This window comes from Epinephelus fuscoguttatus, linkage group LG7, assembly GCF_011397635.1.
Source record: "Epinephelus fuscoguttatus linkage group LG7, E.fuscoguttatus.final_Chr_v1".
NCBI classification, from domain to species: domain Eukaryota; kingdom Metazoa; phylum Chordata; class Actinopteri; order Perciformes; family Serranidae; genus Epinephelus; species Epinephelus fuscoguttatus.
Genome location: NC_064758.1, coordinates 28,492,539 through 28,517,937, shown reverse-complemented (window position 1 = coordinate 28,517,937; position 25,399 = coordinate 28,492,539). Strand labels below are relative to the sequence as shown.

The window sequence follows — 25,399 nt, the reverse complement described above, 5'->3', positions numbered from 1 at the left end:
TTGCTTCAGACTGACGCAGCTGTCATTTTCACGGCCAGGGCCCACATTGTGTAAGCAGCAAATGCACTTGTGGGCATCTGTGCGCCCATGGGCGTGTAGGTCTTCGGGTGAGGTGTGCTCAGGCCCATTGTTGAGCCATTGCTATTTTGAGGCAGCAGAAAGCGATTGCGCCATTGACCACCAAAAACCTGGCACAGTATTTTCCTGCTATTTAAAAGGCGCATTATTCAGAAAGTAAGACGTGCCTACATAGGTGGGTTCACCAGATGCGTACATTTTGTTTTTACACACACTGCTTGATGTTTTTGGTGAGCAGCGAGCTTTTGTTTTCCCTGTTTCCTGACATAATTTAATTACTTTCAGCACTGTGTGGCCATTGTGGTGACACAGGAAGCCGAGGACACGCTTAACGCTGCCTCCTCCCACGCCTGCTCCACCTGAGGGAGCCTTGGTGGATTCCTGCTGCTCCCATGTCTACCCACGGGCTTTTACTTTGCGCATGAGCAGATCCGTTTCCTCAGCAGAAAACCGCTCACACATCCACAGCGTAAAAAGTGCAGGCACACCTGGCTTTTAAAGGGAACTGTAGATGACACTCTGTTTGAATTCATGATAGACCCAAAACACACCCATGATTAATTAAAGGAAATGAATACGACCCTTTGGCGCCTTGTGCCTAGATTATGTGCTGTTTAACAAGCAAAAGTGGACACGCCAAAATGCACTTGTCCCATGCACTTTAGACCATGCGCTAAAGATAATTTAAATAGGGCCCTAAGAGTCTACAGCCATGCTAGCAACTCAAGGCTGCACTAACGTCAGCATTTTAACATGCTAACAGTGACAATGTTAACATGCTAATGCCAAGCAGGCATGATGTTTATCATGTTCACCATCTGACTTTAGCATGTTAGCATGCTAACATTGTGCCAAGTAGTACTAAACTTAAAGTATAGCTCATGCTGGTAGGAGTGTCATTAACCTTGCAGGTATTTGGTCATAAACCAAGCGTTGGACAAACTGATATTTTGACCTGTTGGTGGAAAAGTTGTCATAATTCATCAGTTGAGCCTGTAAATGTCCATACCAAATTTCCTGGTAATCCATCCAATAGTTGTTGAGATATTTCTCAGTTGCATCAAAGTAGTGGACCTACGAATATTGCCACCAGTCCATGACATGCTGCTAGCATGGATAAAACACATTTTCATACTCACCACAAGCTGGATTTTATTTGACCACTCTTCCAGATAATCGTCTGGACGACTTCTGCTGTCAACCCCATACAACCAAGGTGAAGGGAATCCTGTTTGTGTAGCTTAAATCTTTCAAAAATTACATTAAATTCAAACCAGCACTGTGTCTTTCCAGGAACAATGTGTCTGCTTGTGAGGATAATCCACAGATGTCACAGTCAACAGTTTTCTTTGGAACTACTTCCCAGTGAATAAATAATCCCTCTGAAAACTGTTGACAATGTGTTTGTGGCTTATCCACTGTAACAGGGACATTGTTTCAGGAAGGAGATGTTGCAGTTGAATACTTACAAATGGAGTTTTGTTTTTCGGTGCTGTGAGCACAACTGGGGAAAGCTCTCTTTACCTGCACTGTATTGGGATGGAGGCAGAAGTCAGAGACAGAGAACCAGGGCAACCACTGAAGGTGTGCGAATCTAATATTTTTTTCAGAATTTGTGTGAACCAGCCTTTTAATATGTGAAACCGAAGACTGACAGTACTTGACATTTTTAAAGCCCATGAGTCACTGGTTACAAGTACATGAACTTTAGTCAGACTAAGCAGACAGACTTTGCGTTCCAGAGCAAAGTTTCACAACTCCTTAAGCTGTACCACATCAGTGCCACAACTTTTAGATCCAGGATTTTATACACGTAGCTCTTGTACACCCTGGCGATGTTCAATTTGCACACAGCCACATGAGCCCACGTGTACAGACGTACAGACGCTCACACCAATCAATACCCCAATACAGCAATCTAACCCTGCATCTGCCCCTCAGTGACAAGACATGCATTATTAACAGCCAAGCAAGCGCTGTCAGGAAACATCTCTGATTCCTATCAACCCCCACTCACACTTACATGTACACATTGATGACACGTGTATCACTGGTATCAACTTTCTGTCAACAACAGATCTGTGCAGTCAGTGGAAACGACTGCAACAGGAGTCATGAACAATATTAAAATGATGCTACTGTATTATCCCTCTCTTTCCTCACGTTGATTACTCATCATCACCCTCTGTCTCTATTTTCCTTCTCCGTCATTCTGTCGTTCTCTCACACAGTCGCAAAAACAAGGGCGGCTGGAGGTCAATAGGTAGGATTCTGAAGACTAATGACTTGACAGATGCCATTGATTGAGCCTGCGAGCTAGGGAAACCATCTCTATCCAAGCTGTAGCCTCACTCATGACTGTAGTACGCGAGAATTCGATATTGAGGCTTTTGGCAACTTACTGTCAGGAGCGTTATTGTTATGCTCCCATGCACCCCAAAGCACAAATCAATGCCTCCATATCATAGATTCAAGGTTAGTCTACTGATACTGCTCAAACTATTTTCTTTAACAAAAGTCGATAGATATTTGGAGACAATCCTATTACTGGAATCACTGGAGACACGAGGCTTTCTATAAAGCTAAACATCAAATGATTAGAATCTTATTTTTCATGATTTATTGTTTCTGAAATACAGGGAAGAGAGTTCATGTTAGTGTGATCACATTTGCGGGCGAACCCGAGTGGCTAACTGGGTGTTGTAGACTCTTCTGATGAGAGTCTCATATTTACTTAGATTTCATAAAGGTGTGCATGCACTGTGGCTGCATATTGATTCAGGAGGTAGGGTGACGTGCACATCTAAAATGAAGTCTGCAGTCACTGTGTGAGAATTGAGAGAGAGAGAGAGAGAGAGAGAGAGGAAAGGTGGGGACTACATCCACACTCAGGTAGATGAATCTGAAAATGTATATATGAAAACATCCTGTATTCATGTTATCGTTTTTAGGTTGTTTTCTAAAAATGCCAAGCAGCTACATTTCTTTTTTCTCTTCCTCTCTAAAGCCTCTTTAACACATGCACTGCAACCCTGAATTCATCTAGACATTACCCAGAGGAGCTGTATGTGAGACAGCAAATGTCCAAATCAGTTGGACTGGACATTAAACAGACTCTACCCTGCCAGCTCCCTAGTACAAAGCCAGTATAATGTCCCATTGAGCCCATGTGTGAACAGAGCAGGTCATTGGGGCCATTTACATAAAGATGGCGACAAAACTGCCTAACCAGAGAGATGAGAGAGACAAGGCTTGAGAACTTCTGTCAGGCTGACGCTGCAATCATTAGAAAATTCAAAAAATGGCAAGAGACTCTGTTGTTCCTGACCAAATTACAAACCAGCTATGTAAACAAAACACTAAAATTTCTGCAGTGTCCTTTTTACGTCATGTCCTGCCTTCTGCATACTCTATCCAGGGACCACTCATCGCCCTAACCAAACGAATTAGTGTGACACACACAATCTCCTATTGTGTGCTACATGTAGGGGAGGGAAACTTTGTACAATGCCTGGACGCAATTCTCCCGACACTGTCCAGAGTCTGTATGAGAAAACAGTCTGTGTCAACAACAAAACAAAAGCCTTGTTTCCACCGAGCAGCACTGTACGGTACATTTCAGTTCGATACACTTTTCTCCCGTTTCCACTGTGAAAAGTTGTGGATGGTACCAATGGAAACATTCCATTCCACCTACTTAAAGGTGGAGCAGCAGTGCGTTCATTAGTCAACAGCAGTCACTCTGCTCAGAGCTGAGTTGTGGCTGGTTTTGAGGCTCATGTAATCACTGTTCATACCATGGAGAGTTTTATTAGTAGACTGTAACTATAAAATGAAAGGATGTTTTGCTGCCATTCTCAGCAGCTGTAGTCAGAGAAAAGTGCTGTGGCAACACTAAACCCCTGAGCTTGCCTGAGAAGGACTAAATGCACAAAGCTGCTATTTTTAAATATCCCATGGAGAGAGACTCTCACTGCAGTCTGTCTTATAGACGATAGAGTAGGTGCTGACTTCCCTCTGTGTCACCAGTGATGAGGAAATACCATGAGTGCTGGACGGAGCAGTGAGTGACAACAACCTTGCCCACATTTAAGAGAACTGTTTGTGGTGGAAACACTAGGGTCTAGGTACCATGTCTGAAGGGTTACTTTTGGTTCCAAAGGTACCATACTGAAAGTGTTTGGTGGAAACAGGGTTTAGTATTCCAGGTTTGAAAAGGTAACATATTATGTTTCTCAGTAAGCATTTATAAAAAATGATTAACAATCATTCATATTTTAAAGTGTCATTTAGAAGCATATTGACATGTCCATGGTATTATCTGGCATCATTCAGACCCCAAGATCACTGTTAAGCACTTTCACAAGATGGCTTTCACACAGCACCAAAACAGGTTCCCCTATAAGCCAAAGAACCACTTTTGGGTATTGGTGAGTACCATTTTTGTTAAGAGTGTATGTAGCTAAAAACACAAATTAGTTGCTCTCATACACATAATTTTCTGTTTCTGGTATCGGACAACAATCAGGCATAAAACTGAGATTTGATTTTATCTGATTCTGGCTCGTTTTTTCAGATCCCTTCTCACAAAATTGTCTGACAAAATAAACATCAATACATATTATCGATAACTGTATCGTGTAAGCCACTCTATAGGCAATCTATGTGATCAATCACAGAGATAAAGGCAGTGCAGGCATATGCAATGAATCCACAATAGACAGATATTTCATCACTCAGGAGCAGCACTGGGGTTTTAAAGTATTTAATCAAGACAAACTGATTGTGAATCCTTTCATATCTGATCAGATCAATTTAGTTTGGGCTTTAATCAATCATGGATAACAGAAGTTATACTGATACATAGTCTACAGCCATCTGTAGGTCCGTCTAATAGTTGTTTGGACCAAAGTAATGAATTGACAGTCTGGCAAGCTTGGCTCAAAAGCTGAACATATAAAAATCCATTCCTGCCAGACAGATAACAAGTTTGCTTTTTAGTTAATTGACTACATGTTTAGTTTATAGATATTTGCTGCTATAAGATAAGAGGAAATGATTTTATTAGTGGTTTGTTAGAATCAGAGTTTAAAAAATTGGCATTTTTATTTACTGGAAAACATTTTGAAAAGCTCAGTGAAGGAGTGTGAAAGAAGCTTTTTCAAATTCAGACAGCTTAGTGTGGACATGTTCAAAGTCTCTGTGTCTGAGGTCACTGTGTGCAGAGTGTGAGAGAGAATGAATAAAAGGACAAGTGGCGAATGACCGCGGTGGGTTTAAAACAGAGGTGTGTGTAGAGTAGCAGGGGTCTGTCTGTCAGTCTGTCCCGCACCATGGGGGAGGGGATAAGGGATCAATAGGAGGTGACAGAGCATGTGGCATATGACTCTGACAACCTGCCCCCTCACTCTTGAGGGCCTTGTCACGAATACACACACCACTCACACACATATATAAACACACCCTCCAAAACAGTCCCGTCAACATCGGTCAAGGCTAGCTGAACAGAATTAGCTGACTCGATTTTATAATAAAATATGTTGGGGACCTCTCAGAGAGCTGCGTGCCAAGTTTGGTCGTGTAAGTGTGCATGGGGTGATAGTGTGTGTGGGTGTGCGTGTGTGTGCGCGCTCCATTAGCCAGCTCTCCTCCTGGACACCATATGCAGAGCTGGAAGCCCAGGCTGGCTCCATCTGTCGGGTTAATGCCTAGCCTCAGCCCCAAGCAGCTGGCCCCTACAAGCCTCATTATTCTAGCAGGAACCATGCAGGAGAACACACAACAAACACACGCAGCAGACACACATAGACATGTGCGGTGAGAGACAGACACACTCGATGGAGCCATGGTCTATCACACAATGACAAAGTCGCCAGAGCTTGGGAAGGTGTTTCTGAAATTCATTTTGGCTGACTGAACTGGTGCGAGATGAACGTTGCCTACATGAATTCATTATTCTCAATGGTCAGGCAGGCAATTGGGCAAGATACCCATCAATAGCTTGGAGAGGACAGGAGGGAGGTGGAGTGGAGAGGAGAGAGAGGAACACACTGAAATGAAAAAAGGCAAGATATGGAACTTGGAAAATATGCAGAATAAATTAAAAAAGATCAAAGGAGCAGTGAGGCGAGTGGTGAAAAAAGGAGAAGACAAGATGTCAGGAGGAGGGAGGGTGGATGCATTTACAGGTTGAGAGGTGACCACCCAACACTTCTCTTTGTCTGAATAAATTCGCATCTAATCTGCACTCAGGAACCACAGGGGTGCCCCAGAGATTTAAAAGAGTCTATGTGTGTGCTGGCTTTGGGAGGAGAGATTTTTCCAGATTATTTACCTATTAAACTGTGAGCTTCCACTTGAAACTCACCATGGGGAGGTGACTGTCCCGCTGTCAGCAGAAACACCACACAAACAATTTAAAGTAACACAGACATTCTTCAAGGCCAAATTATACATCTCCGTTGAGCAGCCGTGGGTGTGTATGGCGCAGATTGCTAAAGCGTAGGGAGTGATTTATAGTTAGGTGAAGGATTCATACTAGATGGCTGTGTCATGCGTTCATTATATACCACAAGTAATCACATTTACTTGGGCTGCATTTGTTAATCACACCAAGACGTTCAGGCTTGACACAGGCAAAAGCACCTGGTGGCAGTGCAACATATCTAACTGTAGCTTAAAATATATACGCCGATTAAGCTAAAGGAAGCATTTTAATTAATATTTTATATTTAGTAACAACAATTCTTATTGGAACAGCCAAACTTGGTGTAATAAAACACATTGGCACAAGGTCAGAATTACAGCTGAATCATTTTCAGGAGAAAAAAAAACCCCTCAGACTTGAGGCTTTTTCTTGGTAAAGACAAGAGCGCTTTGTTGTGTGGTTCTCCCCGAGGGTATAGACACTGCCCTTACCTGTTTGCTTGTAGTCAGTTTAACCCCTGGTAAACTGTTTTACCTGTAAGAATTAGCTCAGCTGTTGGCAAGTAGCAACTACAGTAAGTATTGTTGCTATGGATATGGACTTATTACTTTTATGATGTTCAATGATTTATGAGAGTGGTAAAACTGTACTGTTACAGTCTAATCTGCTAGGTGATTTATGTGTTGTGCTCTTTAGCACTGCTGCCATTACTGTAGTGGTGAAGCCAAACTGAACACATTTTCACTGACAGTGGAAGCAGAGATGTTTGGGGCGATCACTATCAGCGGTTAGGACATGTTCCCACCAGTTAATAAAGTTAATTAACACCAGTGTAACCGATTACACTGAAAATTTTTGCATGAAAAGGTGTTTATCGATATATTTGTAGAGTGCTTACTCTGATCTTTAACTTTGAATCTTAAGACATTCCTCCTACTTTGAACAAACCGGGACAACATTTGGTGTGGCTGCTTTTCTTTTAAATAAACGTACTAAACCTTTTTTTTTGTGGGTTGAGGCTCAGACTCAGCAGCTCCCTCCTCCTCTTTATCTCCTCTTCTCTCAAGTGCTGAGGTTGCACTCTCTGCATGAGGATGACTGCTTATTCCTCTATCATCCTCTTGGTCTCCTCTACAGTCAGGTCATAGTCACCCCTGTAGTGCAGGTCAGTGAATGCCGCCTTGTGCATAAAGTCCTGGCTTGCATCTGGCAAAGCTATGTGCTGTGACTCTACTTCTGCTGCTTTACGGAGCAGACACTTTCAGTTTATCATAGCAGCATCTGTCTTCCGACTTTTTACTGATCACACTTGATGAATGAATGTAGAAGTAATCCACTCCAGTAATGGCAGCTTGTTTAATTCTGCATGGATAAGTCTTAAGGTTTTTAACAGAAAGAAGCACTTTACGCAGCCATGGCCTAAGTATCCATCAGCTATGACGAAGTTCTCAACATGTCTAAAAGACACCTACAGTGTAGGTGGTGTAACTCTTGAACACAGGAATATAAATCAGGCTTCACTATCCCACCAGCCTGCAACCGTGACCTCACAAAGAAAAGAACATTCATCACAGAACACACAAAGCCACCCGCCTTTAGCTGACAGATGCACAATGAAAGATTCGGAGAAAACAGCAGACTTAAAAAATTAGAAAGTCTCACCTTGGACAGGCCTCCTACGTCCAGGTAGAAACAGATGATGAAGACGTTCCAGGCCACCCACAGAGCGGCCCATACTGTATACTGGAGAGGGCAAAGACACAGACAGATTAGCTCCATGGAAACGAGATGAACTGAACAGAGCAGGACGTGACAGCCACTGAATAAAATGACAGGTTGAGTTAATGAGATCCCAAACAAAGTCAAGTCAGTGGACAGTGTCCTCCCATACACACACATTCTCACATACACATGCGTCAGTACACACAACATGCTCTACACATCGAAACACTATGCACAGAAATTGTACTCGGCACCATTCACATTTAACAGATACCAATGACAATGATACCTATTTCCAGTACTCTACTTTCTCTGTATTAACGAAAATCTAATTTTTCAACAAGCTGCAGAGGTGACATGGTAGCCTAATAAACAATTCTGCTCCTGTGCTCTGTTTCTAATCACAGATAGAGTTAATCGTCTGTCTCTGTCTGCTTGTGTGTACATGTGTGTCTGCTTGTCTAGCAGGGATACTAAGCTATTATTAAAATAATAAAGAAAAGAAAATAGACCAGACGCCAAAACTATTGCGGCAGACTGGCGCTGCCACAATAGTTTTGGCTGACGGAGTGGCCGTGGAGCTCTTTGTGCTTCAGGGCGCTTCTGCCTCCTGTCTAAAGTTGAACCCGCCGGCTCCGCGAAGCTTCGTTCCCAGCCTTGGAGCTCCGTGGCTGGCTTCCAGACTTTGCGGCATTTCCACCTCTTGTCTAAACCTGGCGCTCTCAGGTACCAAAATTTGGCACAGATGGATTTGATGTGAATCAGTGCTCGGCAGTACCTACAAAATGCGGTCAGTTCCCGTAAGAGCACAGAGTTTGGTACTCAACCTAACACACAAGTAAATGTTTTTTTAAAGGTGCCAGTAAGTTCAGCAGGTTTATTTGAGCCCTGAAGGAGATACACGCTTTTTAACTGCTGAGGCTGAATGAAGTTCACGACTTATAAAATTGTACAGTCAGACAGCCAACTGTTGACAGACACAGAGTGGTATTCACTGACAGAGAAAGAGAGTCATCATTGTGACGGTTGTGAAATCCTCTGACTCACAGTAAATCGTGTGCTTAAAATGTCAGAGGTGTCAGAGGAAGAGCGGAGGGCAAGAGCAGCACCTTGGTAAAAACATACATGTTGAATCATGAAACCCCTTAGCTTGCTCTCTCCCATTTTCCACTTGACATGAGACAATAGCTCCACTTTCCCTCCTTCCTGTCCTCCCTTCGATTCCCGCTTCCTCTGTTTCTTTGTCTTTTCCTGTGTGGCTCTCGTTGATCCTTCTACATCTCCCCCGTCTCTCTTTATTTACGCTCTTTTCCTCGTATCTCTTTTCCTGTCATTAACATCACCATCTGTGCTCCCACTAATGCTGCCGAAAATATGCTTTTAATGCCTGCGATGAACGTTACAGTTTAAAATATAAACTGAAGTGCATAAAAGCACATTTATGGAGCTTCATAGTGGCGCTCTCTAACAAAAGGAGTAAAATAACAGGCAGCACATGCTTTGCACTGTGTTTCAAAGAATGACCTTCTCTGTCCAGAAACTCGACGCTGAGTATAAATCTGATGAGCTCCTTAGTACCCCCCAACACACCCACCCCCTCCTTTAATTAGCCCTAATTACCATGGGATTAGAGTGATTTAAGGGTGTCGCACAATGCTCAAGAGAGTGCAGCACACTTCGCAATTAAAGAGGAAAGGCAACAACACGTCCAATCAAATGCAGGCAGAGGACTAATGCACAGTGAAGTGACACTGCTTAACAAAAACCGTGAGGAATGGGATTATGTGGCAGACTATACAGTGTTTAACATGAGCTACTACTCTTTAGATATACATACTCACCACCACAATGTAGCGCGGCCGGTACTGGATGGTGCCAAAGAGGCCAAGGATGACAATGATGATGTGGAAGAAGTTGGCGAGAATAGGGGCCCATTGGTAACCCAGGAAGTCAAAGACCTGTCTTTCTAAAGCCAACACCTAAAGGGCGAGAGAAAAGAAAGAAAGAGATCAGGTCTGGTTAACATGTTTTGGAAGCAAATTGCCTCTCCTGCTGTGACAGTGAACCGCAAGGGTCGTTTTCGGGTTGCCAATGCCGCACAGTCCATGAAATAACCTCTAGAAAAAAAATGGCCACATACACAACTTGGTCATATACTGCTCATGGTTTATTGAGGACAATATCTATTCACCTCACGGCAATTGGCCAACAATCCTACATCGAGTGAGCAGACATGAACAGCTTGAGTGTTCAGCCTCCGACTGTGGGAGCGCCAGAGGTGAAGCCTGGAAGTTTTGTAAAATAAACAATGACAGATTTATCGATTCAACCCCTGCTGAGCTAAAGAGGCGCTTACTATTTCCAACCTTCTTGCCAATGGCCTCCAGGATTGAGAATGCTCTGGGAACTTTATGGGAGGCGAGGGGCCTTCCTTAATAATACCACTGCAGTGAGCTTAGGTGCTTATTGAAATATGTGCTCGCAAACAACATGTGTAGATGCACATACCTAAGCACAGTTAAACCCTCCACAATGAAAAGACAGAAAAGATTCCACAGTTTTCCCAATGCAGGCTCACCCTTTCCACTCCTCTCTTACTTCAACAGTTGTTTCCAATTCTTTTTACATTCAGTACATTTCCATGCACATTAAAATTCCAATATTATTCCGAATATGACAGTATTCTGCATTTGATAGCCATGAAAATAGCATATTCTGAATTAGGCCTTATTCTAAATGAAGAATTTTCCAACGTGGGATATGCTGGCATTATTTTGATGTATACAGCAGGTTAGGAATATGCGTCTCAGTTGGGTTTCTACTGTAGTTTGCAACAAACGGTATCTTGCCTGTTTGTGATCAAGTCTGTGCTTTAACATAGATATACTGTACACAAACCAACTCGCCAATAGCTTGCAAGTAGGGCTAGGTGATATAACGACTATGTACAATACATCGATATATTTTCAAGCAAGCTATAAATCAAGATAACACTGTTTATATCGATATAGGGTCAAGTTGCATTACAGAATGTCAAAAGAGCTCCAGCAACACTTGTGGTATGGAAAGAAACTTTATTGACCGACGCATTTCGGCTTGTGGCCCTGTGTCAGGGTCAACCCTGATGAAGGCCACAAGCCTTTCCATACCACAAGTGTTGCTGGAGCTCTTTTGACATTCTTCAGTGTTTCCTCACTCTCCATGCACCTTGTGAATCGGTGAAGTTGTGCCAGAAATCACTTTCTACCTCAAGTTGCATTACATAAAGCATACCATGGTGCATCTCTCCTTTCACTCTCTGGACATCTCCACCCCACTCATTTACTCACAGGTTCTCCATCAACACTAAGAGAGACACAGTGCTGCTACTCTGTTTTAAAAACTCAGGGACAACACAGACATTTCATATACAAGATGTATGTAACGCAGACAAAGAGTCTCTCGCTGCTTCCCTCCCTCGGCCTCTCTATTGATGTTCTACGCATAAATAAGATTAACAGCCTTAATACATGAAAATATCTAAATGATTTTCCAGCAATGGATTTAGACCTACTTGATACTTTTATACTCATGTTATAGTTTTGTGTCCTGTGCTGCAAACCTTTAAACCTCTGTAGCTCCAGTGCTATGTGTAAAAATGTAGGTGCTATTTATTTTATGTCATTTTTCATTTATATATTGTGCAGCTGCATATTTTCAAACAGGAAAACATCCCTTTCTTTGCATTTTATTTTGATAACAGTCTGTTTTATAAAAGTGCTTGTGACAACTCAAATGTGGCTTTGGCTTGCAACTGAAAACATGTGGCCCATTTCGTAGAAAATACCGAGATATATAGCATGTATCGCCAGTCAGCCTGTAGATACAGAGAGATTAATTTTTGTCCATATCGCTGAGCCCTACTTGCAATGCTGATGTAGAGATGTGTTCTTCTTCTTTTTTTCTTACTGCCCTTTATGCCGGCTGGCATGTAAGGCAGCAACAAAGGATCTCCACTCCTGTCTGTTCTGGGCCAGTGTCTTATATGTAGAGATGTATGAACAAAAGAAAAGCCTACATTTTTGGTCTGAAGGAGACACGCATCTTCTTTAAAAACATTACAGAACACTTGGATATTAACAGGTTTTTTGGATCTGCACAAATATCTCAACACCAACCTTTTCAATAAGGTCATTGAAGCAATGAAAGAAAGAGGCTGTTTTGGTATGGACCAACAAGTCTGCCACTGGTCGAAAACGTTGAAAAAATTTTCCACTTTTCCATATTTTGACGTGATAAATGACATTACTCAGAGTATGCACCGCTACATGAACACGAGATTGTTAGTGGAATATTCATTTTCATTAACCATGTAAACAGCTTAGTAGGAATATTGTTTTTTTTTCCTTGGAATAAGGGCAAAAACCGGAATATTTTGGACATAAAACATAGCCATTGATTTATTTATTATGTTCTTTTTTTCATTCTTGATCTCTCTACCTGAGCTCTTTGTGTGCAACATTTTGTACAACAACAAAAAAAAAAACCAAAACAAACAAAGCAATGTGAAGCTTTAAGACTGTGAGTCCCTATTTGCATCAACTCAATTAGCATGCCATTTGGGGGAGAAGTACAGGGAGGGGTGTGTGTGAACCATTTAATTAGAATTCCATCGTCAATCCAATTCTATTCCCTGTGTGTGTGCGCGCGAGTGCGTGTGTGTTTGTGCGTCTTGGGCAACGATGTGTTTCCTTGTGTGTCGACATGTCATTTCCAGCCAAGCGCTTGAAGATGGATGAGGGAGGGAGGAATCTCGTCTCTGCCACAATGATAGGAACGCACCATCGAGCACATTCACGCAAACACACATATGCATCACACACTCGATACACAGCCGTGGCTGCTCTTCCTAATGTAATGGAAATGTTACCAGCAACCTGATGAGACATTGTGACAGGCAGGGGAGGGAGATGATCAAATGCTGAGTGATAATTAAAAATGAACACGCCTTCGCACAGAGGGCGAGGGCAATAACTCCACAGACAGGGTGTGAAGCGGCAGAGGTCGCGGTGAGTGAACTGCGACCTGCAACGAGCATTATCATACCAAAGTCAAGGAATAACTCAGCGAGCTGCAGATAAAGCCTCTGCTCTAATGAAGGAGGAGAAAAAAAAGAGAACGAATGATGCCTGAGAAACAAAATTGTGATGGATGGGGAGAATGTTTTGAAGAAAAAAAAAGAGATGGCACGAAAACAGATAAATGGCAAGATGAGAGAAAATGCAAAGAAAATCACAAATGACATATGCCTACGTAGAACGACTGAGCTCCCTCCCTCCTAATAACCTCTCTATATCCCCAGGATAGAGGGGCTGAGGAAAATGAATAAAGTCAAAAGAGTCATACATCTTCTGGTCAGCTCTGGGTCATGGTAAGAGAGCTCAATAAAACTTGTGCGGGAGGACATCAGCAAAGATGAGGTGCTGTTAAATATGTTGGGGAACTCACAGGATTGACCCTTATGAACTGACGAACTTGTGGAGTTATAAATCAGCTTTGGCTTTTTGGACGTACGCCTGGACAAACATCAGAGGTAGCATTATATGAAGACACACGACATGAGGCGTAATGTTAATGAGAATCAAATCTCGTGTCCCGATCCGACTGAATTCAAAGGACAAATGTGTGAGAAAGGCAATTTTACACCTGATCAATGATACTAATTAGCACATTTTCAGCTGATTAGAGGAAGACATTATTCATTAGGTAGGCTACCATCTGCAACCCTGACATAAGGACAACTACAAACCAAAAGCTGCAACAGTTCAAAGAAACGCAAATGATAAAAGAAGCCTAAAAGTGCCAGTATGCTTTATCAAAACCCTTGAACCCACACTTTACTGTGTGCAACAATGTCTGTAACATAATTAAAAGTAATACGCAGAAATATATGATGAAAGAGAGTTTATCAGTACAAATACAAATATGGAGTCAAAGCTTTTCTATTCAGTTGTTATCCAAAACAACAGAACATAAGTAAGAAAAGACTATTAGACTATTGTGGAAATATTTGAAAAGACAAAGCATGTGCATAAATGGTTAAAAGAACGGTCTACTTGCTGCTGGAGAGAAAGCTATTACAAAGAACTGGATGAAGACGGACGCTCCAAAACACAAAACAATGGCTGACCATCATAGGCGATATTCAATTAATGGAGAATCTTACATACAGGATACGGATGATTGAAGTAGAATTTGAAAAAGACTGGGAAAAATGATTAAACTATAAAACAAAAAGACAACAATATAGACAATAACGCTGTCTAGGAACAACTTGGGCTTGTTTATTTGTTATGTTCTCAGATGTGTTAAAAGTCAAGTATTTTCTGCTGAAAATCCTTCAGATTTTCCGGGAAACAACTCCAAAAAGCAATGAAGAAAAGGGAGGAAAGAAAATACAAACCAAAGAACAAGGTAAAACACAACCATGCCAATTCATTTTAATTATTAAAACCTGTGCTTGATTTCTATATACCCTTATTTGTGACATCCTGGAGGAGAGGAAAAGTGGGTTGTTTAGGAACTCAGACCTAACCAGTTTTTACCTTTACTTGAAACATGTTACTGGAGTTTTGGTTTCAATATTCGTTGACTGAGGACTTTCAAAGAGAAAATACAGCAGATGTGGCTGAACAAAGAATTTGGAAATGTTATGATGGATTAGATGGGATCTGTTTCTACGTGAGAATGTACTGTTTTCTGTGGACAAATCAATAAAAAAGATGAGTGGGGAAAAAAAGAACGGTCTACATGTATATCCTTAGAAATAAAAAGCTATTTACCTAGGGAAAAGAAAAAATATTTAAAAAATATGAGGTCCTAATATTAATAATCTTTAACACTTAAAAAGTATAATGGGTAAGCTGAGTAAATTTTAGATGACTAATATGCTCCTCTGCATGATGGAAGTCTTGCATGCCTCGCTTCATGTTGACTGTTTCTTGGGGTGAAATTGGACACTGGTGATTTGTAATTGTCTTTTTAATTTATTTTCTATTTCTCTTACATATGTTTGTGTATTGATATAGTTATGTGTCATTTATGTTTCTTGAAAATCTGATTAAGTGTCTGTATATTTGAGCTGAGTTTGTTTTTTAAGTCAATGTTTGTCAAATTGTGGTTCCCAGCACACAATATCAGACAGAAGATAGGATGCATTTTATCTTTTCATATAGAAGATGGTGCAGCTGAGCTCTCAGAATGTCCCCTGGTAATCCTGGTGGAAAAAAGAAAAGATCCAGGCTCTGCAAAATCTGTTAAACAGCTTTTATTCTATTTGGCTGGATGAATGCAAATAGCCTCTGGGTTTTATCTGGGTATACTTGGTACCATTTCTATTTCTCATTGCAATAATGAAAAGCCTAAAAGAATACAGACATCTTAATTTGTGGAGAAGATTACTTACACCTTTAATTCAACTCATCAGCAAAATAAAATTTGATTTAAGTATTTATATTAACTGTTATGGCCCTGACGAACCAAGCTGACGGTCAATGTCGGGACGTCGGTGAGTGTTTGTCGTCCTAATTTTTGTGGTGAGTCCCACACCATGGACACTAGTTGGCCCTTGTCTTCTGTTTTTTGACTGATTCAGCATATTAAGAGAGGGCAGAGCCTATCAATGTGATTGGCAGTTCAACTCAGGAGAAAGGAGAAATGAAAGTGAGGAAAGTAACCAAATGATTTAAGTCAAGAGGATGTGAGACTGAAACAAACTTATTATATTAGGTAAGATTTTTTTTAGCCACTGAGCTCTTTAGCAGAAACTGTAAATGTTCATGTTATTGTTCGCTAACGCACGTTAAATATCCTTTATTCTTTCAACACTGGTTTTTGTTGTAAATGTGCTAACTAGCATTTTGAATAAGTCCTGTTGGTTTTCCGCTTTCCTTTTTAGACAAATACAGACTACCACAGCCTGCTGGTATGGAGAGTCATTTCGTCTCAAGCAGGCGCAGAACGTACATGCTAGTTGGCTATTGGTTGTAATCTTTGCGATGTGTTCAAGTGCAACTTTTTGGCCGAGACACAGGCAACATGAGTCAACGCAACAGTCGGCCTTCTTCACCACTAGTTCTTTGATATTGGTTTGGTGTGTCTGGGCCTTAAAATATGTTTCATTCCCTCTTTTTGTCAAACATACGCTGCTCATTTTTATTCAAACATTCACAGAAGCACACACCATGCCCTCTGCACACATGCATTCCTACGTGGACTACTGCCCCAGTACAGGGCCACGGTCATGCTAATTAGCATAAACCTTCATCCATCCAACGCACATACTTTAGATCCCTTTATTTATTCATTACACGTGGCCATGGACCCTTTCCCTGAAATATTTCCACCACTCATTGAATTAAAGAAGTGTATAGGCATGAGGGACATGCGTGTACGTATGTGTATGCTCCTCTGAGATGCTGTAGTAAGCCTATCACGTTCGCTGCTAACTCAATAATACGCTGAGATGACAACAATCAATCAAGTATAGAAAGGCCTCTGCCCGCACACACACACGCACACACATCACACAAACCCATATGGCACAATTAGCCCACAATTCATAGGAAGCAGGTTACTGGAGAGTGGGGTAGAATTTGATCAAAAGATAACAAAGCTCTTCCAGTAATAGTGAGCCAGCTACATAACGGCCCGTAAAAGCCTCCCACCGACCTCCTGCGAGCGCAAATGACTCCCTCTAGGGTGACGGAATCTCTTAGTGTGTATTTTGGTTTTGGGTGTGTATATGTGGAGAAGCTTGTTGCCCACATATACCACTCATCCTACCATAAATACTGAGCAATTAGGGGGTCGGTACGACAGCAGGATGCAACAAGCCCCTCTCTCACCTCCACTACTGCCCATCGTCTGTTTGCTCTTTTCACATTTTTTTTTTATCTCTCTATTCCTAGCTCTCTGAAACCATCAATTATTCCCTCCTTCAGTCACATGATACCAGATTACTGACAAGGATCGTAGACCTCAATCCTGCTGCTTCTGTCAGATGATGTTAGCTTGTGTATACTCCTCTGAGTTTCTACTGGCTGATAAGTGAAGAACACACAAATGGACGCAGCTTTACACTTTAATCCCTCCTTTCCTCAACACCCAAAGTGAGAACATCAAAGTCCCAAAACATTTCAATCATCGCCACCTTTTTTAACATGCCGTGGGAAGCGAGCCACACATAAAAGAGCGATGAGAGGATCAGAGTGAACGTGTCTGAGAGGGAAAACATGTTTGATCCGCATCATTTGATAGCTAATTAAGATGTGCATGTGTGCTCAAGATAAGTGGCTGAAATGCATGAAAAACAGTTTGCTTTGCGTAAGCATCAAACCGGGATTTCAAGTAGAGACCAAAACATGTGTCAGGGTGGCTCTGACAGTTGTTTATGATGAATAACTCAACTGTGTTTGTCACAAGTTAGTGATATGGCTTGGTAGGACACACTTCCGCTGAGGTGTTAGAACCTGATGACACTCCCCCAGAGCAAAAGGACGGAGTCGACTGGTGACCCTCTCATTTTCACAGCTCTCCACCTTAGCCTCCAGATAGTATAAATCACATCAGTGTTTCTCTTTCTGTGCATGTCCTCTGTGAAGTGTCCTCTGATAACATGTTACAGAATGTGTCATCAGGATCTGTGGCTTTAAAGGAGGTCTGCGTGTGTATGTGCGTGTGTCTGTGTGTGTATCCTTTCTGTATGACTTCAGGCTGCATGAGTCAGTCACCTTTATGTTCAAGCATATAACTCTGACTCACACAGTCAGGCAGAAGATGTGAGGGGTGAATTAGAGTGAATGATGACTACCACCATGTTATCTCCTGTTTTTTATCTCAATGGATTCGCTAATGGGTAGTTTTTATTTACACATACAAGCAGGCATTAGCCAGTGAGGCCGAACCTGATAAAAGATAAGATTCAGAGGGGCAATTTGCATCGAATAACCAAATTACCAGATCTGTTTCATGTGTGTTTCGCACTCTAACTGGCAAACATACTTTACCGCCTGCTGAGAGTCACTGGGAGTGACTGCAAGGGCAAAGCAAGGCACATTATAAAAAGCCAGCCAGACTCATGATTAATGGCGTGGCTCTTTTACGGTCTTTCTCTTCATATAGTTTTGACACAGAATTGTTGTTTTGATTTCCCTCACAAATATGGAAATTACCTCGCAGTAACTCTGCTTCTGTGAGTGCTTATGTAGCACTGTAAATCAGTAGTTCCCAAGTTGGCTGTTGAGATCCCCCCAGGGAACACAACAAAAGTCTGAGGGGTCGGCAGATGGTTAACAGGATAGAAAATCAGAAAAACATCGCTGCTACACAAAATCTTTTAAAATTTTTTTACTCTCTGCTTTGCATTCTTCTTGTAATTAACTTGATAAATATACCTCTTCAGGGCTTAAGAAAGAATCCAGATAAAGCAAAGAGAGGAGGAACAGAGGAGGAGAGATTCATCCTCTGGATGAACTGGTAAAAAAATGAAGAAATATTAGAGGTCTTCACGGGTTCACTCGCTCTTGGAACTGAGACCTGACCTGAGGTCAGAGTCAGACAGGATCCAAATTATACTCTAATCAGGTCAGTGAGGGTCTTGTTTTACTGCCATGGCTCCTGGGTCTAATACGTGAGTGGACCCGAATGGATCAGTGTGTTCTCAGTATCAGTTCTGAACACGTGGAACATGATAATAATCTGCACGAGCAAATATCTCAGGAAGCCTTTTTTACTGGCTCATGTAAAAGATTCATGCTATTAAATACAACTTTTTGGGGGGTATTTGATTTTAAATTGTTTACAAAATGATTATATTTTCTATATCTATCTACCCGTTGGCTGCAGAATGTTTCATTGTTATGCAAAAGGTAAAAATACTTTTAATTGTTTCTATAAATTAGTCTTTGAAGCATATTAACTAATATTTTCAGATCGGATCCAAAATTTTAAACCTATGAAGACAAGTACATATAGCTTCAATTTTAGGGAGGCACCAGCCAAAAACTTTATAATATCCAGCTGCGTCATTGCTCTTGGCTTTCTGAGTACAAAGGGGACAGAACATCGGTCTCAGCAACATTTTACACAGCATGCTACCACCACATGAGCCCCTTTCCCACTGTACAAAAAACCCCACTAACATCCACTAACATCTGGCTTTTGTATTTAATGGGAAAGGTTTCAATCGGCTCTCATTCTCGTGACAAATGACACTGCAGTAGTCATGGGTATTTATCGGCTCCAGTTCCGATTACCTCTGATCAGCAGTGATGAAAAGATGACATCCAGGGCAGACACACTGATTTTAACCCCTTTTCCAGCGTGATACAAGAGCAGCACAGGAACATTGTTCAAAATTAGATAATAATAAGAACAGGCCGTTTTGAGTGACAGGCTGTCTGCCAATAGTGTCCTCAGCTTCTCAGTCAGATCCACCCCTCACTCCTTTACAGCACCACCTCTTGCCCAAATATGGTGACAAACCAAGATAGTAATGGCCAAAATATTGAACTTGAGGCTTCGAAATGGGAGTCCACAAACCACTGGGTGACATCACGGTAGCTATGTCTTTTTTTTTTTTTACAGTCATAAGAGCAACTACTTTGATCATAGGTTTCACTTCCTACACGGTTATCTCCTCAAATGTTGTTCACAATTATGGAATTGTGGTTTCAATCATATCTAACAACCAAAACCAAAATGTAGGGGTCCTTGACACGAAAAAGATTGAGAACCACTGGATTAAATAATAGGGCAAGCCGTTTGAGGGCTGTACACATACTCAAAGAACTGGTGTTATTCAAGTAACTACTATCCAGAGAGACATCAAAACAACTGTTCTATTCCAAAGCTAAATTAGGAGAAAGACAGTCACACAGACAAACCATGAATCAGAGGCTGGCAGGTTTTTTTTAAATGTGCCATGCTTTGCCCTGGCTTGTCTTTACCCTGTGACTCCCAGCAGGCAGTAAAGTACTTCTCAAAAACTTTCTCCAATCCAATTTTTCACCTCTCGCCTGGGTAAAGTCATTATGCTCTGGTGCCTGCCTGGTCCTTGTGTAACTAATGGTGCCAATCTCAGCATGTGTGTGATGGGGTGTGTGTGTGTGGCTTTCATTGGGTACATGAAGGGTTGGATAGATAGATAGCCCTTGGTGGTGCCTGGTCTAGCAAAGCTGAGACAGGGATTAAGAGGTAGGGTGCCTTCATAAGCCACTTTCTTCTTCACTGTTTGAAATATGGTCTGCACAGTGAAGCACACAGCAGCCGGCCCCTTTGAACTTCACTAAGTACCGCTTGTTTTAGGTAGTGGTACTAAACAGACCCTAACTGAAGTGCTCAATGCAGCTCTGGTTTTTGCAAAGTGGCTATCGAGAGCCTACGAATCAAAGAGCTCTCTATTTAAGATGAAATATGTTAAACTTCCAGCCCGCTTAGTGCTAATAACATGCTAATCTCTAAGTGCTATTGGGAACACACAACACACAAATCCGTCCCAGTAAAAGACACATGATAAAAGCCAGTGCTTTGAGCTGAGCCTCCCTCTGGACACTGGCAAACTACTTCAAACTTTTCAGTTTTGTTTTGTGTTGTAATTTTCTCTCTGTTACTGTTGCTCACTTTAAGATTAAGCTATATGCATCTTCTGGACTGGGCAATCATTTTCAGTTCACTTCAATACAGTTGAGGGCAGCTGAGTTCGGCTGGTTGGAGCTTTATCAGTTCTGTTGAATGAAGCTCTCTCTTCTCTGTATACAGTCCATGTTCAGACCAATTGAGAGAGTCGTTGCCCTGTCTGGTCTGTCGACTGACCTTGTTAGCGGTTAAAGTCGTCCCACTCTCACTCTGTCCTCCTTTCTGTCTCTCCATCTGCTACCCGGCTTCCTCATCTCACATCTCATCTCCTTTACTTTTACTCTGCTTTTTCCCCATTTATTTCCTTTACTTTAAAACATTTTCATGCACTCTAGACAATCTTGTAGGTGTACATTACATGTGATTAGGGCTGTACAGAAGCTTTAACATTCAAACCTTCTATAAGGTTTACGAATAGATAAAGCTTGTCCTTTGTTCCATCAGCTGTTTTTATAAACAAAATTAAGTCCTGGATGTCATGTCATTGCGTTTTCTTTTTTTCTTTTTCCATGACTCACGCTGACAGTGTAGGAGATATGGCTCTTACACTGTGTTGTGTATAATGTACTGTATGTATTTGTGCTGACTGCTGTCCGTTAAGCATATTGCCACTCTAGGACTTCTTAAGGTTTTTTATGTTGAAACAAATGAAGCTTTGAATGTCTGGTGTCATATTTTATGACATGACAGCTTTAAACAGGGGGAATAGACATTCGAATGCCAACTTAATGAATAAACCTTCTAACTACTCAGTACATTGTTAAAGATTACATGTTCGTAATTGCAGAGAGAAAGAAAACAAGTTGATTTTACTTTGACTCAGACACAAAAATTTGTTGTGCATTTTGGAAATGATTACATCCATCTCTTTAGATGGATTTTGATTTTTGGACTGGAATATTAGTGTAGCCTAATCTTTATCTGAAACTGTGCAGAAACTCCAGCTTTAAACAGGGGGAATAGACATTTGAATGCCAACTTAATGAATAAACCTTCTAACTACTCAGTACATTGTTAAAAATTACATGTTCGTAATTGCAGAGAGAAAGAAAACAAGTTGATTTTACTTTGACTCGTATCACTAAATAACAAACAAAAAAAAGCCCTGAGCCTTTTTCGAAGGACATTTTGACATAATACTGAAGGAAAAGAATTTAATTCTAATCAGTTGCATCAGTTTCAGGGTCCTTGTGTAGTTCATGTTCATTCCCTGTCACATTTTACTGGGACACTTGAACAGAACAGAGCAATCGTTAATGTTATTAGTAACACCTGTGCTTTTCCTACAACAAGTCTGCTGTGAAAAAAGCCTTTCAAGTACCAAAATGCTTGATGAGAGGCGAGCAATAACGCTATAACAGATTGTGACAGCGAAGCAGAAAGCAGCTTCATATTTTTAGTCAGTACATTATAGCATCTAGCCGTACACAGTCGTTACACCATCCATTTCATTTAAAAATAAAATAAGAGATTATATGAAATTTAAATAATCCCCTAGATACAATTGCGTATTTACATGTGCTCGTATATATAAAGTAAATATGACTTGCCACTGCCTATTACTACATCAGGCTGTGATTGAAAGTTGCCCGTGTTAACAGTGCTGATCAGAGGATGGAGCTCAGAGAGGATAATGGCTTCATGTGTGAAAGAACATTCCATGAATTCCAACAAAGGGAACATTAAGTCTTGTTTGCATCATAGCTAATCTTCTGCTAGAAGAAACATGACATTCTTAACGGTTAACCTGTGCCACGTCTAAACTGCTTTCATGCTCACTTCCTCAATAACCACAGCCGGTACAAAACTGACTAGACAGCATTTTAGGGATTTTAGCGCAAAAATCAACAAGCTGACTTCAAGGTTCACTGAGATATGACCCAAATTCGTGCACAGTGACAGCGAACATCCTTCCTCACATTGCTGGTATCTCTTGTAAAACGCTTATCTCGCTCAGTCTCACTGCCTCCCTTTATCTCTCTTCCTCCACTTTGCCGTCAGCCAACATTTCTTTTAAGTTTATCTGCAAAGGTGGCAGCAATGTGCGGATTATTAGAGGCTAATTTAGACTTTGCTGCATCAACTTGAAGAGGAATGCAGCAGCACTGCCTGTTTTGATTTCAGCCTCAACCCAGGGGATTAATGTCACTTGTGAGGTTTTGTCTCCTTTTCTTGTGGCTCCAAATTCCTTGTTTGTTGTGTGGGTGTCATGTGGAAAATGAGAGATGAGACAGCAGACTGCAACACACACACACACACACACACACACACACACACACACACACACACACACACACACACACACACACACACACACAGATACTTTGATTTCTCTGAGGAGATGACTGAAGAAAAGCAGGACAAGAATACAGCCATGGATAAAACCCAAACACCTAACAATGGATAGGATGGAAGGGACAGTGACGAAATAAGAGCGGCTTAAACCAGCCAATCCTCTCTCCCCTTCTGCCTTCCAGTGTCCCAGATCTAACAAAAACTGTTTAGGTTTCGCCCCAATTAACAAGTAGGCAATTTAGCTGCGACAGAGGAAATTCTCATCAAGAATATGCAGTCAAGAACGGCAAACAGCTGTCAGCAGTTTGTACCCTCCAGCTCTACTTTCCATAATTGAGTCAGTAATGTTGCTCTTTTCATCATAATACCATCACTCTTAATCTTTCATCCACCAGCAGAGGAAGTTATGCCGCGTGCATCCCTGCTGTCCGACCGTTTGATCACACAACACAATTAGAGCAAAAACCATCCGTGAAGTCATCAGCCGCTTGTAAAACAAGGACTGAATGCCAAAAACAGTGGGGGGATTTGAGTGAGATGAATATGCTTTGCAGCCATTCAACTGAGTGTGATCTGTCAAGATAGTCATCCCAGCTGTGGTGCTCCCAAAGCAATTTATTCGATGCCACACTATAACAAATGACACCGCTGGAACCATTGGAATGGAAAGAGAGAAATGGGCTTGCAAATAGTTCTAGTTTTATCTCCATTATAGCTTAATATTGCAGTGTCACTGATGTGGAACACACACACACGGACGCACTCACACAAGCCTGCATGGATGGGTGCAAGCGCGCACGCTCACATTTGCCAGCCCAAGGTTTTCACTATAACCACATAATTAATGGTCTGTTAAATTGAAGACATTAAAATGGCGAACAGTTGTAAAAAGGGGCCACCAGGGACAAAGAGGAGATGGTTTTTCCAAGAACACACATATTATTATAAACCAACATGCACGCAGCAAGGGCAGTGACTCCCAACTCCAGGGAAGGTCAAGAAACAACAGGAAAGTCACCACCTCTTCTTAATTAGCACAAAACCTGGCTGCTTTAGTCCGTGTTGAATAAGCAACCTCATACAGAAGTAAAAATAAGCACATTTTAAATAAAGTTAGTCCCAAGTAAAGCACTCAGCTGTATCTGAATGCTTGCTATGTTGAATTTTGGGTGGGTCGTTTTTTGTGGTGAGGTTAAAGGCTATGTATGTAAGTAGAGCTATCTTTAGAGAGTGACAGTTGTCCTGAGAGCAGGATGTGTACCGAGCCCCGTGTTCAATTCAGCCCAACCCCCCCTCGAGGTCCTCTACCAGCACTCGTCTCTCTCCTCAGCACGCTATCTCAGATTTGCATCATACATTCCCATGTCTCAATTTGACAGGTTGGTTTTATCTCCTGCAGGCTCTTTGGCATCTTATTGTGTACATAAAGGTTTCCGTGGTAACAGTGCACCAAAAAGGAGGGAGGGTGGTGGAAAGAATACGTAAGACAGGGGGGAAAAAGGAAAGCTAAACATAGAGATCTCAGGTCTCCAGGGTCATGCTCGTAATTGGCCCAGAGTGAGAGGTCGAGCCATGCGCCCCCACCCCTTTTTTTCTCTGTCTGTTTCTCTCCACCTTTCTATCTGCATCTCCCCGAAATCTCCAGTGGCTCTGGCCCCACTGATAAATCAGCTGGTGATCAATAATTCAAACATACTCCCAGCAGGGGGAGAAATAGGGATGAGGATGTTGGCGAGGGAGTGAAAAAGAAAGGGAGATAAGACAAAGCCTTGTTGTGTTTCAACAAAGGATGCACGTTAGGGGCGGAGCATGAACATTCATTACACATTCAAGCAGTGCCTCTGATCCCCGAGTACCCAGGTTGCATTAGGCTCTCAGGTGAGATGATGACACACTGGAGGGAGCTCCAAAAGTCTGAGCTGTGTTGAGTTTGAATTTATTATGCAGTCACCTTGCCTTTGTGACCTAAACACACACACAAACCCACACCCTCACACACACATACATACATTCTCTTAACCACTGTAGGCTGTTTAATCAACTTTTTTTGATGGGACTGGTACTTGTGGCTGAGGCAGGACCTGTCAGGGTTCGCTCTTCTGTAGATGAGGGCTGTTCAGGCATAGCAATCAACACAGTCTAGGTCAAGACCACAATCAGCGCCAAACACCAGGGGTCCATTTGACAGCTCAAGCACAGCAC

General features: G+C 41.7%; 1 protein-coding gene across 2 annotated transcripts in view; it reads right to left on the bottom strand.

The window, feature by feature from the left end:
* nkain4 (sodium/potassium transporting ATPase interacting 4) overlaps nt 1–25,399 on the bottom strand; it is a 60,882-nt gene that overhangs the window by 28,238 nt on the left and 7,245 nt on the right. For both annotated transcript variants that reach the window (XM_049580083.1, XM_049580082.1), the window contains exons 2-3: nt 10,069–10,206; nt 8,168–8,248 (exon numbers count right to left, since the gene is read on the bottom strand). In XM_049580083.1, coding sequence (XP_049436040.1) covers nt 8,168–8,248; nt 10,069–10,206 — 219 coding nt within the window. The remainder of the gene's footprint in view (nt 1–8,167; nt 8,249–10,068; nt 10,207–25,399) is intronic.